Source organism: Cottoperca gobio, chromosome 9 (genome assembly GCF_900634415.1).
Source record: "Cottoperca gobio chromosome 9, fCotGob3.1, whole genome shotgun sequence".
Taxonomy (NCBI): domain Eukaryota; kingdom Metazoa; phylum Chordata; class Actinopteri; order Perciformes; family Bovichtidae; genus Cottoperca; species Cottoperca gobio.
Window position 1 is genome coordinate 1,953,423 of NC_041363.1, and position 15,210 is coordinate 1,968,632.

Sequence of the window (15,210 nt, forward strand, 5' to 3'; positions counted from 1 at the left end):
TATCAATATCTGAACAACTACATGAAAATAATATGAAACCTGTCAATCATTTCTGGGAGAATTTGAATTTTATCAATATGTCATTAACAATATGTCATCATAAGCATGCTTATGAATATGGACATTTGCTTAAAAATAGTTTGTATTGCTAAATTGGAGCATTTAAATTGAGGATACTACGACCAACCTGGCACTTCATACTCGCGTTAGTTTGGCTCTGGTCCACTCGTTTCACCATTACGTGCTAGTTCGCGTGTGTTTCTACAGATGGACAATGGATCCATTTCTTATTAAAGAGTTGCACAGCAGGTGGACAGAAACAAAGCGTGACACACGAGGAACATTAAGATTTGTCTTTGGAGCATCAAACCACAGTCGAGAGGAAGATGCTGGAGATGTGGTTTGTGGACAGACGACAGCTGTTCGTTAAAAAAGAAAGAGAAAGGTACGAGCCACACAATAATAATAATAATAATAATAATAATAATAATAAGCTTTATTTGTACAACACCTTTCATACAAGAATTACAGCCCAAAGTGCTTCACAGCAGAAACATAGTAGAAGATTAGACAGAATAAGAGCATTTACAGTACAATAATCACAGTGTTGATGTAAATGAGTCTGAAGTACCATTACAAACATTTCAGAATTAAAATAGTATAAAATAACATTGGAAATCATGTCTAGTTTCCTTATCTTTGCTGTACCTAACGACCCTCCTGCCGGAAAACCACATGCATCACCATTCTTGTAGATGTTTTAAACTATCAGAGCCATATTTTGGGGCCCCTGTGGCCCTTCAACTGGTTTACTCCCTTCGGTTAAAACCAGTTTTTCTCCAATACACATTTATCAGCGAAGCTTCCTCTTGTTCCCATGGTAACACAGTCTATTTGATCTCAGGCTTTTCAAAAATACACACTCTGAAATTCATCTCAGTTACCTTTACACATTCAATGTGAAACCAGGTATAGCAAACATTAATGAAATCATTTAAATTAGTTTAAAGTGGCATAGAGTAGCAGCATTAAAAAATAATAATAATACATCACCTAAGATAAAGAGATATAAAATATCACCATTAAAAGGCTAAAGTGAAGAGATATAAAATATCACCATTAAAATGCTAAAGTAAAGAGATATAAAATATCACCATTAAAAGGCTAAAGTAAAGAGATATAAAATATCACTGTTAAAAGGCTAAAGTAAAGAGATATAAAATATCACTATTAAAAGGCTAAAGTAAAGAGATATAAAATATCCCCATTAAAAGGCTAAAGTAAAGAGATATAAAATATCACTATTAAAAGGCTAAAGTAAAGAGATATAAAATATCACTATTAAAAGGCTAAAGTGAAGAGATATAAAATATCACCATTAAAAGGCTAAAGTGAAGAGATATAAAATATCACCATTAAAAGGCTAAAGTAAAGAGATATAAAATATCACCATTAAAAGGCTAAAGTGAAGAGATATAAAATATCACCATTAAAAGGCTAAAGTAAAGAGATATAAAATATCACTATTAAAAGGCTAAAGTAAAGAGATATAAAATATCACCATTAAAAGGCTAAAGTGAAGAGATATAAAATATCACCATTAAAAGGCTAAAGTAAAGAGATATAAAATATCACCATTAAAAGACTAAAGTAAAGAGATATGTTTTTTGTTTACTGTTGAAGATACTGAGCGAGCTTGCCTCCCTGATGTCTGCAGGTAAAGTGTTCCATAGCTTTGGTGCATAATTGATAAAGGCTGCATCCCCGATTTTCTTTTGGATGTTTCTGGGAACATTTAATAAACCAGTAGTGGATGATCGTAATGTTCTTGGGGGCACATAGTTGATTAGAGAGTTGGCAGTGTAATTTGGTGCGGTTCCGTTTAGGGCTTTGTATACAAGAAGGAGCACCTTAAAGTCAATTCTAAAAGTTACTGGAAGCCAGTGTAGAGCGGCTAACACTGGACTGATGTGGTCTCTCCTCTTGGTTCTAGTCAGCAGCCTCGCTGCAGCGTTTTGAAGTAAAGAGTGCGTTACAGTAATCGAGTCAGCTTGAGATGAAAGCATGGATTAGTTTTTCAGCATCCTTTTGATTTATAAATTGTCTGATTTTAGCTATATTTCTAAGGTGAAAGAATGATGTTTTTGTCACCTTGTTTATGTGGGATTTAAAGCTTAGATCTGAGTCTATGATAACACCAAGACTTGTGACTTCAGGTTTAATCAAAGGAGTAAGTTTCCCCATGTTATTCAGCATCGTTTCTCTTTTACAAGACGAGTAAAGGAAATTTCAAGACAAGTGGACAGAGGAATGTTTAGTTGTCCTCCACGAGTCGAACCCTTTGTGCTTAATATGCAAACAGACCCGCTCTGGTTTCAAGAGAAGTCATTTGGAGCGGCATTTCTAAACGACACATCCAAAATTCAACGAAACTTATGCACCTGGAAGTGAAATTAGTAAATAAATAGAGCAGCTTTCTTCTTCTGTTTCTGGACAACAAAGGCTCAAACACAGGACGACTAATACAGCTGAACGATTCACTGAGGCATCCTTTGAGATCGCATGGATTTAGGCTCGGGCAAAGAACCTTCTCAGACTCAAAGATTGTGAAACTGCTTTGTGGCTTCAGTAGAAATATTGTTTGCATCCCAGTATTAAGATGATCCTGCTTTTAATGAATGTATTGGTTGGCTGCATTGCATATTGTATGTTCTGTCTGGATGACAGATTAATAAGCAGACGTGCTTTTTATGACTGAATGTTGCTTTTTATACTTTGCGGTAAAAGTGACTCTCCTGTTGACTTTGTCCTCTCAATGTGGCTCTCACGTAAAGAATAGTGAAGACCACTGGTTTAACTGATATTGATTGTTTTAAGTGGCTAACAAACGCCCCGGTCCACAGCAACACGTTAGCCTCCTGCCAGAACTCCTATCTGTTTACTGTAGGCAACACTCCGACTCTTGATCAGTACCCTGCTGCTGCTCCTCCTCCTGCCGCCGCTGCTCCTCCTCCTCCTCCTCCTCCTGCCGCCGCCGCTGCTCCTCCTGCCACCACCACTGCTCCTCCTCCTCCTCCTCCTCCTCTTGCCGCCGCCGCCGCAACTCCTCCTCCTCCTCCTGCCGCCGCAGCTCCTCCTCCTCCTCCTGCCGCCGCAGCTCCTCCTCCTCCTGCCGCCGCCGCAGCTCCTCCTGCCGCCGCAGCTCCTCCTCCTCCTGCCGCCGCCGCTGCTCCTCCTCCTGCCGCCGCCCCAGCTCCTCCTCCTCCTGCAAGTAATGGATTACGTATAAAGATCGGATGATGACTCACAACAGACGAGACCCATCTATATTTAATTGGATTAAAATACTGTATACTCCATCACATTACATGTGAATGATGGCTGATGGGTATGTCACTCATATCACAGGTTACACCTAAATTAGCCTAAAAAAGAAATAGTATCTTGCTGCTACAAAACTGGGAGTTTATAGTAAAGTAAAAATAACTAATAAATAAGTTACTTTTTCTAAGCATAAATGTAACAAGACACAAACACTAATGACTGGCATAGTGTTAAGCTAAGTTATAACATACTCACTAAACTCCAAACTTCTCTCTAAATCCTTTATATTAAGCAGCTAACATATAAGAAACGTATAACCAACATGTCGTAACGTGTCAGTTTCTGTTTAACCGGCAACTCTTTATCGTTAACGTTAGCTAGGTTAGCTCAGTGGTTGCTAACAGAGCTATACTGTAGCACTGTTCGTTATAGCAGTATTAAACACCAAACATGCCTCCATTACGCATTCAGGGCAAATATACAATACATTTATAAAAGTTAACTCACTTTTAATACTTTTAAGGAAGCCATGTTTCCTCCACTTCTTCTTCTTCTTCTTCTTCTTCTTCTTCTTCTTCTTCTTCTTCTTCTTCTTCTTCGCAGCGATACTGCCCTCGCGCGTGTGAGAATCTGATTGGTTCCTTCTTCTTTTTTATTTGTCGGTTTCTTGGCGGGCCGCCAGCGTTAAGGTGCATTGCTGCCAAATACGGTTTTGAAGTGTGAAGCCGACTTTTCTATCCCATTAAACAAAACAACACAACATTTTTAAAAATACACTTCATTAAACATTATTTTGATCAGCTATGTTTCTTTCAAATAATAGAATAGTCTCCCTAACCTGATCTTCTGAGGGTCCACAGAGGGTCTGAGGACAGAGGGTCTAAGGACAGAGGGTCTGAGGACAGAGAGCCTATGGACAGAGGGTCTAAGGACAGAGGGTCTGAGGACAGAGGGTCTAAGGACAGAGGGTCTGAGGACAGAGAGTCTAAGGACAGAGGGTCTGAGGACAGAGAGCCTAAGGACAGAGGGTCTAAGGACAGAGGGTCTAATGACAGAGGGTCTAAAGACAGAGGGTCTAAGGACAGAGGGTCTAAAGACAGAGGGTCTAAGGACAGAGGGTCTGAGGACAGAGAGCCTAATGAAAGAGGGTCTAAGGACAGAGGGTCTAAGGACAGAGGGTCTGAGGACAGAGGGACTGAGGACAGAGGGTCTAAGGACAGAGGGTCTTAAGGAAAGAGGGTCTAAGGACAGAGGGTCTAAGGACAGAGGGTCTGAGGACAGAGAGCCTAAGGACAGAGGGTCTAAGGACAGAGGGTCTAAAGACAGAGGGTCTAAGGACAGAGGGTCTAAAGACAGAGGGTCTAAGGACAGAGGGTCTAAGGACAGAGGGTCTGAGGACAGAGAGCCTAATGAAAGAGGGTCTAAGGATAGAGGGTCTAAGGACAGAGGGTCTGAGGACAGAGGGTCTAAGGACAGAGGGTCTAAGGACAGAGGGTCTAAGGACAGAGGGTCTTAAGGACAGAGGGTCTAAGGACAGAGGGTCTAAGGACAGAGGGTCTGAGGACAGAGAGCCTAAGGACAGAGGGTCTAAGGACAGAGGGACTAAGGACAGAGGGTCTAAAGACAGAGGGTCTAAAGACAGAGGGTCTAAGGACAGAGGGTCTAAGGACAGAGGGTCTGAGGACAGAGAGCCTAATGAAAGAGGGTCTAAGGACAGAGGGTCTGAGGACAGAGAGCCTAAGGACAGAGGGTCTAAGGACAGAGGGTCTAAGGACAGAGGGTCTTAAGGACAGAGGGTCTAAGGACAGAGGGTCTGAGGACAGAGAGCCTAAGGACAGAGGGTCTAAGGACAGAGGGTCTAAAGACAGATGGTCTAAGGACAGAGGGTCTAAAGACAGAGGGTCTAAGGACAGAGGGTCTAAGGACAGAGGGTCTGAGGACAGAGAGCCTAAGGACAGAGGGTCTAAGGACAGAGGGTCTGAGGACAGAGGGTCTGAGGACAGAGGGTCTAAGGACAGAGAGCCTAATGAAAGAGGGTCTAAGGACAGAGGGTCTGAGGACAGAGGGTCTAAGGACAGAGGGTCTGAGGACAGAGAGCCTAAGGACAGAGGGTCTGAGGAAAGAGAGCCTAAGGACAGAGGGTCTGAGGACAGAGGTTCTAAGGACAGAGGGTCTAAAGACAGAGGGTCTAAGGACAGAGGGTCTGAGGACAGAGGGTCTAAGAACAGAGGGTCTAGGGACAGAGGGTCTAAAGAAAGAGGGTCTAAGGACAGAGGGTCTGAGGACAGAGGGTCTAAGGACAGAGGGTCTAAAGACAGAGGGTCTAAGGACAGAGAGCCTAAGGACAGAGGGTTTGAGGACAGAGAGCCTAATGAAAGAGGGTCTAAGGACAGAGGGTCTAAGGACAGAGGGTCTAAAGACAGAGGGTCTAAGGACAGAGGGTCTAAAGACAGAGGTTCTAAGGACAGAGGTTCTAAGGACAGAGGGTCTGAGGACAGAGAGCCTAAGGACAGAGGGTCTGAGGACAGAGGGTCTAAGGACAGAGGGTCTGAGGACAGAGAGCCTAAGGACAGAGGGTCTGAGGACAGAGGGTCTAAGGACAGAGGGTCTGAGGACAGAGAGCCTAAGGACAGAGGGTCTGAGGACAGAGGGTCTAAGGACAGAGGGTCTGAGGACAGAGAGCCTAAGGACAGAGGGTCTGAGGAAAGAGAGCCTAAGGACAGAGGGTCTGAGGACAGAGGTTCTAAGGACAGAGGGTCTAAAGACAGAGGGTCTAAGGACAGAGGGTCTGAGGACAGAGGGTCTAAGAACAGAGGGTCTAGGGACAGAGGGTCTAAAGAAAGAGGGTCTAAGGACAGAGGGTCTGAGGACAGAGGGTCTAAGGACAGAGGGTCTAAAGACAGAGGGTCTAAGGACAGAGAGCCTAAGGACAGAGGGTTTGAGGACAGAGAGCCTAATGAAAGAGGGTCTAAGGACAGAGGGTCTAAGGACAGAGGGTCTAAAGACAGAGGGTCTAAGGACAGAGGGTCTAAAGACAGAGGTTCTAAGGACAGAGGTTCTAAGGACAGAGGGTCTGAGGACAGAGAGCCTAAGGACAGAGGGTCTGAGGACAGAGGGTCTAAGGACAGAGGGTCTGAGGACAGAGAGCCTAAGGACAGAGGGTCTGAGGACAGAGGGTCTAAGGACAGAGGGTCTGAGGACAGAGAGCCTAAGGACAGAGGGTCTGAGGACAGAGGGTCTAAGGACAGAGGGTTTAAGAACAGAGGGTCTAAGGACAGAGGGTCTAAGGACAGAGGGTCTAAAGACAGAGAGTCTAAGGACAGAGGGTCTAAGGACAGAGGGTCTGAGGACAGAGGGTCTAAGGACAGAGGGTCTGAGGACAGAGGATCTAAGGACAGAGGGTCTGAGGACAGAGGGTCTAAGGACAGAGGGTCTAAAGACAGAGGGTCTAAGGACAGGGGGTCTAAGGACAGAGGGTCTGAGGACAGAGAGCCTAAGGACAGAGGGTCTAAGGACAGAGGGTCTGAGGACAGAGGGTCTAAGGACAGAGGGTCTAAAGACAGAGGGTCTAAGGACAGAGGGTCTGAGGACAGAGAGCCTAAGGACAGAGAACCTAAGGACAGAGGGTCTAAGGACAGAGGGTCTAAGGACAGAGGGTCTAAAGACAGAGGGTCTAAGGACAGAGGGTCTAAGGACAGAGGGTCTAAAGACAGAGGGTCTAAGGACAGAGAGCCTAAGGACAGAGAGCCTAAGGACAGAGGGTCTAAGGACAGAGGGTCTAAGGACAGAGGGTCTAAAGACAGAGGGTCTAAGGACAGAGAGCCTAAGGACAGAGAGCCTAAGGACAGAGGGTTTAAGGACAGAGGGTCTAAGGACAGAGGGTCTGAGGACAGAGGGTCTAAGGACAGAGGGTTTAAGGACAGAGGGTCTAAGGACAGAGGGTCTGAGGACAGAGGGTCTGAGGACAGAGGGTCTAAGGACAGAGGGTCTGAGGACAGAGAGCCTAGGACAGAGGGTCTAAGGACAGAGGGTCTAAAGACAGAGGGTCTAAGGACAGAGGGTCTGAGGACAGAGGGTCTAAGAACAGAGGGTTTAAGGACAGAGGGTCTGAGGACAGAGGGTCTAAGGATAGAGGGTCTAAGGACAGAGGGTCTGAGGACAGAGAGCCTAAGGACAGAGGGTCTAAGGACAGAGGGTCTAAGGACAGAGGGTCTAAAGACAGAGGGTCTAAGGACAAAGGGTCTAAGGACAGAGGGTCTGAGGACAGAGAGCCTAATGAAAGAGGGTCTAAGGACAGAGGGTCTAAGGACAGAGGGTCTGAGGACAGAGGGTCTAAGGACAGATGGTCTAAGGACAGAGGGTCTGAGGACAGAGAGCCTAATGAAAGAGGGTCTAAGGACAGAGGGTCTAAGGACAGAGGGTCTGAGGACAGAGGGTCTAAGGACAGAGGGTCTAAGGACAGAGGGTCTGAGGACAGAGAGCCTAAGGACAGAGGGTCTAAGGACAGAGGGTCTGAGGACAGAGAGCCTAAGGACAGAGGGTCTAAGGACAGAGGGTCTGAGGACAGAGAGCCTAAGGACAGAGGGTCTAAGGACAGAGGGTCTAAGGACAGAGGGTCTAAGGACAGAGGGTCTAATGAGTGCTGTGTACGTTTGAGACACTGCAGTTGTAGATGTTTTCCACTGTGTATTACTTGCTTCTGTGTTGGCTACAGATTGCTGTTGCTGTAATAACATTGCCCCCCATTGTCGCCTGACTCTGATCCTGCACACGTGCTGCCAGATGCAGAAGCCCCCCAGGGTGCCCCTCCACACATCATCACAGCAACACATCCACCTTTCTCCACAGCACCACCCCTGCCAGTCCCCATCAGCACCGCCCTGACCGGTGTTCCTGTTTGTTTCACGTTCCAGTTCTCCACCCCTGAGCCGGGTCCAGCCCGAGGAGACAGCAAGTGATGCGTTTCAGTTCTGCTGCATGTTATTGTTTGACATGAATCTATTAATCATAGTGCTGTCTTCATGCTTTGTTATTGTAATATCCAGGGTTGGGGCGGGGTGAACTTGTTACACGTACTGTAGTTCCAATGTTTAGTTTAGTTTCTCTTATGAACTGTCTTGTGTATGTAATTGTGTGTCTGACATGTGCTGTATAAATATAGAAACGTACCTGTAATTAAACTAGTAGTTGAACTACATTTTGCAGAAGCTTGAAGCAGGAGTGTCAAACATACAGGACGACTTTGCAAAGTGTAAAGATGAGTTGTTCTGATCATAAAGTAAAATCCTGAGACACGATGTTCTTTGTAGACACACTGATCAGTGAGTTGTAACATGTGGAAATGATAAACTGATTATATTGTTGAAATTGCAACTTTCTTTCTTAAGAAGTTTCAGGTTCATGTTTAGTAAAAAGATCAAACTTGAACATCTTCAGAATGAACTTGTTTTGCACTAAAACAAAGGGAACATGTGGAGTTGTTGTTGTGTACAGGTTATCATGCTGTGGTGGTACTGGTCCGGCCCACCTGAGATCACATTGTGCTGCATGTGGCTCCTGAACTAACATGAGTTTGACCCGGTTATGAAGGTAATGTCCCGACTACAGCTGTTATAACATCAGGGTTGTTATGACTGCTGTACTAACACCTCAGATGTATTCATGTGGGCAGCTGAACATGTGATTAAAAGCTCTGATCTCTAATTCAATGATCGGTTCAGAAGACAACAGTTTAATAAAATGTTTTTTATTGGGAGTTTGTATTATGGTCATTAAGTAACGGAGATTCAAGCGCCGTGTGTCCCAGCAGCCGCACCAGAAACGACAGGACTGTAAAATATGAGCAGGAAGTACTTCATAGTTAAGTGCATGTGTTGCAGTTGTAATTATGTCTATTGAATCAGAACATGTTCCCACTGCCACCAGGTTAAAAGGCCCAACCACTACTTTAGATTACAGATAGATTTATCAATGAAAGTGATAAAAGATCATAACTCAAGTGTACTAGTGTCTCATACTTGAGTTTATACAAACAGAACTTATCAATATCTGAACAACTATATGCAAATAATATGAAACCTGTCAATCATTTCTGGGAGAATTTGAATTTTATTTTGTTACTCTCGTTGACTTCTGCCTAGTTTTAATTTCTTTTTGTGTCTGAAACATTTAGAAAACTGGTTCTGAGTGTTATTGTGTGACTTTGGTTTGTCCAGATTCATCAAAGTCACACAATAACACAAACTAAGTGATCGAGGCAGCGGTAGACCAGCAACCCGTCTCCTGCCGGGGGAATGACTGTGGAGTCTTTAAAGAGTGCAAAGATGCCGGCTCCAGCTCCATGTCAGAAAGACCGTCTGACAGCAAGGTGCAGAGGTGAACATACTATAAATATAGCGCACACTTTAACTGATATCGATTGTTTTTAAGTGGCTAACAAACGCCCCGGTCCACAGCAGCACATTAGCCTCCTGCCTGTACTCCTGTCTGTTTACTGTAGGCAACACACAGACTCTGGATAAGTACCTCACACAACCACACTTCAAAACATTTGAACTATCCCTTTAACAGAAAACAATCCTAAACGGTCGGATACTGCACAACCTCCACCACCAGCTAACCTGCTCATTGTTCTGTCATGGTGCCACATGATGATGCTTTACATCGCCTGCAGGTGTGAATGTGTGTTAGTCCCGTGATAACCTGGTACCCTTCATCTCACCAAGTGCATGCTGGGATATGTTCCAGAACTGAAGAGGATAAGCAGGTTGAGAAAAAATATGTATTTTTTGTACAATCTAGGAGTATTGGCTCAGTCTACAAGTAAGTGCAGCAGCCACATGACTAAAGTACAAATGTCAGCCAGTGTGGGGCTGTGTCTGTTTCTGCCTCCGCCGTCCTACTGCTGCTCCTCCTCTTGCTGCTGCCGCCGCCGTTCCTCCTCCTCCTGCCGCCGCTCCTCCTGCTGCTCCTCCTGCTGCTCCTCCTGCTGCTGCTGCTGCTGCTCTTCCTGCTGCTGCTGCTCCCCCTGCTGCTGCTGCATGAGTCCCCCCGTCCTGCGCCGTGTTGTAGGAGCCACAGCCGCTGCACTTCATCCCTAGCACGTGGAAAGGCGCCGTGCAGTGTGTCTGACAGTCGTTACATATAATCTGTCGTGAGGAAAAACAAAAGTAATGGATTACATATGAAGATCGGATGATTACTCACAACAGTCCTCGAGGCCCATCTTTATTTAATTGTACAGATTAGATTGAATGACCAGAACAAGTGAACGGAGCGCGAGGATTCATTGTTTAAACTCTGTATTTCTGCACAGATAAAGATTATTCTACACTAATATTATTAGTTTTATAATATTAGTAGAAATGCAGTGGTGGCTGCTTCAGACTCGTGTGATCCAAACATTTCCAATAACTCCAGTTTAAAGTCCAAAAGTCAACATTTATTGAAAAAAAGATGGACGTAATAATTGAAAATGTTTTCACTCTTTTAACGCAACGAAAACATTGCACATACATTTCATGTATTTTTGAGGTCTTACTTTGACAGTAGCGCCCTGGTATTCAGTGGGCATCGGTGACAGGGAAATCTCTTTGTCTATCTGGTCCCAGTGGTCCTCCATGCTCCAGGCTGAGTGCATACACAGGGGGCAGCGATACGCTCTGAAACAAGTGAGGAGAAGTTACAGTTACAGTTACAGTTACAGTCACACACACACACACACACACACACGATGAAACAGATTTAAATAAGAGGACGCATTACTTTGTGTAATTATCTCTCTTTTCATTCGTCACTCAGCTTTTACTTTCCCTGCGTGCAAACACACACAGACCCAATTGTTCCAGCAATGCCTGAAACGTTTACGTCCATCATTAATAACACATTAACCTGGAACAACAGCGTATTTTACAGGAAGAAGGATTTATTAGACGTACCCTGTTCTGACCATGTCGTCAAAGCAGGTTCTGCAGAGAATGTGAAAAAACAAGCGAATTATTAGCTTTATGTCAAATAACATCTGGAACTATCATTACTGAAAGATAATAACGATACTGTAGGGCTTTGAAATATAAGTAATCACATCATGTCTATTCTAGTTTTACAGATACTATTCACAATAAAATAATATATAGAGTAATCAATCTTTATAGAAACCTGTCAATACTACATTCCTGCAGAGTAATATAAATTGGGAAGGCAACAATTCAAGCCCACAACAGTGAGCGACGAGTATTTAGAGAACAATAAGTCATACTTGTGTAAAAGATGGCCGCAAGGAAGAACGTGAGCTCCAATTCTGGACGTGTGAATATCCTGTACAGACAAAAACAAATTAAAAACATGGGAGTTGTAGAGAAAGTAATGACTTGCATATTGCCACACTGCCCCCTGATGCATTATAAGTTGTATTACCTCCATACACACGGGGCAGTTCTGCCTGGAAACATTTTCAACACACTGAAACATAAAAGATGATTAGATGACGGCAGTGAGGAGCACATGAGGTGTGCAGGTATCAGGAGCAGCATTATAGTCACCTTGTGGTTTCCCTGCAGATCCTGAGCTAAACACAGGTTGCACTTCTTACAATGGAAATACTTCTCCCTGGGCCCAATCCTGTCGGGGTCAAAACAGTCTGAATGAATGAGGTGCGACAAGGAATATCAAACATGAAGTATTCATTCTAATCTAATCTAATATCAGGACGATAAAACAAACACCATAACATTGATTGTTTTACTTTGAGAGTGTGTTTGGATTATTAATGACACATTTTGTGTTGTGTTGAGACATTTGCACTTTAATTCCCCAAATATTTATATCCTTGTTCGAGTCTTTTACTTACGAAAGAGGATTTATCAGAGAAGCCAGAGGCAAACGTATTTGATATCGATTACTTCATAGATATTACTACACCCCTGCAAGTCTCAATACAATCAGCTTGTGTTGGAAAAGTAAAACAGAAAGCGGGACATACATGCATTCAGTGAATGTCCCGTGGTTTCTGGAATATATGTGTAAACGGTTAGAATATGAACCAGATCACAAAGGTTATGTCTCCTTTGGGACAAATCTGTGTAACCACAGTTGAAGTAAATGTGCATTTAGAGTTTTAAACAACAGGCTTAATAAACTGAGGTTCATTCTGAGACGTTGGAAAGATCCTCAAACCCGACACTGAAGATGTGCACGCAGCAAGTGATGGAAATGGTTGCATGTGAAAGGATGCTGGGAAGACTGAACAGATTTGTAAAAAGCTGTGTGACAAGTATTATGTTATAAAAACGGTACTTTTGCTCACCTGCATATTCCGCAGGGCAGACAGTGGTACTGCTTCTTATCCTTGTCGAACAAGTGGCAGATGTCACAGTAATACTCTCCAAAGTGCACATTACACTGCTGGCAATTCTGCTGCGCCTAAAAGAGAGTGATACCTTTTATTTGTACCGTTCTCTTTTTCTTGATGCAAGTTAACCACTGCAAACACAGATGCAATATAAATACCAAAGGGAGACAAGTGACATCTAAGATTGTTGTGCCTCATTCACCGATGTTTTCTGAAGTATTTTATTAAATTTGTTCTTGGGAAATGTCCTAACAATGAAGGGCCGTGTGCTAACAAGAAGTTGAAAAGAAAAGAATTAAGTCAAGTCTAAAGAGGGTGAAGCACCGGACTCCAAATGTAAAGTAAAGTTCTGAAGTGGAGGTACTTCTGCAGGAAGTGAACGCCAAACAAGCTTCATATTAAGTCGGTCAGTAGTGGATATAAAATAACACAATAAAAAAGATGCATGGGATGCTAGTACTCATTTAAAAGTGTTAGTGTAGCGTTTATTAAAAAAATAATGAAGGTCAGTGGTTCAATCCCCAGTCAGCATGACGCATGGGCAAGATACTGAACCTTAAATTGCTCCCTGGCAATTGTGTGAGTGTGTGTGAATGTTTATCACTACTGACGAGCTGATTTGCACCTTGTATGGTGGCCTCTGACTCTGTGTGAATGCCGACATGTGTTGTAAAGTGCTTTGAGTGATCATTAAGCGCTGTATAAAAGCATCCATTTACCATTTTATTAATAAATAAATAAATAATATATATATATATATATATATATATATATATATATATATATATATATATATATATATATATATATATATATATATATATATATATATATACACACATACATACATACATACACACACATTTTTTACCATTTTATTAATAAATAAATAATATATATATTATTGATGTATTAAAAAAATAATATTATATTAGTGAAATTATTAGTGTATTCTTTTTTTATTATTTCACTTATACAACTTTAGAATGAAAGAAAACACAATACCCAATTATTTTTGCACAAATTTGTCAGCACTCATGTGCGTAAATGTATTAGATTTTCCAGTTAGAAATCTCATTTAGCACCACTTTAATATTCTTGTATAAGGCCCTATGGTCTTTTCAATGATGCAGATAAAATGTTAATAACTTTTTGTATTGTGATCTTTATATTGTAGCTTACATGGTCAGTACTTAAGAACACTTGTTTTTCTCAGTTACCTGCTGCACTGTCTGACACTCGGAGCACTGCACCTCTTGGACTTTAAATCGATCCATCTGGTGGTTCTCCTCTGCATCATGGCACAGCCGACACACGTACAGTTTTCCACAGCAAGGTGCCTGCAGTTCATAGAAACGTGATTACATTATAAAGAGTCAAAGGCTTTATTCTCATATGCACAAAAGCTACAGCGTAGTTGTTGCCAATGAAAATCTCAGGCTCATCCAACATTGCAACATACAGTATACTTCAGACATAAAAACTAAATAAAGAATTAAAATAGTGCAAGAGAAATAATAGTGCAGGTCAAATGCAGGAAGAAGAATAAAATATATACATATACAATAGAATAAGATAAAAACAGAATGTAAAATGAAATACTGTACAGAGGATTAAAATACTGTATACTCCATCACATTACATGTGAATGATGGCTGATGGGTATGTCACTCATATCACAGGTTACACCTAAATTAGCCTAAAAAAGAAATAGTATCTTGCTGCTACAAAACTGGGAGTTTATAGTAAAGTAAAAATAACTCAGTTACTTTTTCTATGCATAAATGTAACAAGACACAAACACTAATGACTGGCATAGTGTTAAGCTAAGTTATAACATACTCACTAAACTCCAAACTTCTCTCTAAATCCTTTATATTAAGCAGCTAACATATAAGAAACGTATAACCAACATGTCGTAACGTGTCAGTTTCTGTTTAACCGGCAACTCTTTATCGTTAACGTTAGCTAGGTTAGCTCAGTGGTTGCTAACAGAGCTATACTGTAGCACTGTTCGTTATAGCAGTATTAAACACCAAACATGCCTCCATTACGCATTCAAGGCAAATATACAATACATTTATAAAAGTGAACTCACTTTTAATAAGCAGCTGCGCACATAATGCTCACAACCGACTGAGGAAGCCATGTTTCCTCCGAAATGTTGCTGTATTTCGGTGCGCTGACGAACTGGCTCACTTCTTCTTCGTCTTCTTTTTGACGGCGTAGACGCAGCGGTACTGCCCTCGCGCGTGAGACAATCTGTTAGATTTCTTCTTCTTCTTTTTTATTTGTCGGTTTCATGGCGGGCGGCCGCCAGCGTTAAGGTGCATTGCTGCCAAATACGGTTTTGGAGTGTGAAGAAATGATTGCATAGAGAAATTAAAATGGAAAAAATAAGAGCAAATATTGAGAAAAAAAACTATTACAAAATAAAAATATAAATATGTGTAGAAGAAACAAAATATATATTAAAAAAAAGAAAATATGACAATTTAATGTGAAAATATATGTAGGCTACAGTATATCTGTATATA

At 42.3% G+C, this 15,210-nt stretch overlaps 1 protein-coding gene across 1 annotated transcript; it reads right to left on the reverse strand.

The window, feature by feature from the left end:
* Window positions 1-9,080: 9,080 nt before the first annotated feature.
* LOC115014064 (RING finger and CHY zinc finger domain-containing protein 1-like) lies at window positions 9,081-14,914 on the reverse strand. The gene is made up of 9 exons (XM_029440712.1): window positions 14,772-14,914; window positions 13,894-14,013; window positions 12,629-12,744; window positions 11,865-11,943; window positions 11,740-11,784; window positions 11,582-11,640; window positions 11,262-11,291; window positions 10,865-10,985; window positions 9,081-10,472 (listed from the first exon to the last, which is right to left on the reverse strand). The coding sequence occupies exons 1-9, from the start codon at window positions 14,820-14,822 to the stop codon at window positions 10,182-10,184; spliced, it is 912 nt and encodes a 303-aa protein (XP_029296572.1). The 5' UTR covers window positions 14,823-14,914; the 3' UTR covers window positions 9,081-10,181.
* Window positions 14,915-15,210: the final 296 nt, after the last annotated feature.

Excerpts from the sequence above, each read along its gene's own strand:
- LOC115014064 (XM_029440712.1), bottom strand. The coding sequence starts at position 14,822 with ATGGCTTCCTCAGTCGGTTGTGAGCATTATGTGCGCAGCTGCTTATTA. Across the intron at positions 12,745-13,893 it reads AGTGTCAGACAGTGCAGCAG|GCGCAGCAGAATTGCCAGCA; the intron begins GTAACTGAGAAA and ends ACTCTCTTTTAG. Across the intron at positions 10,473-10,864 it reads ACCAGGGCGCTACTGTCAAA|ATTATATGTAACGACTGTCA; the intron begins GTAAGACCTCAA and ends TCCTCACGACAG.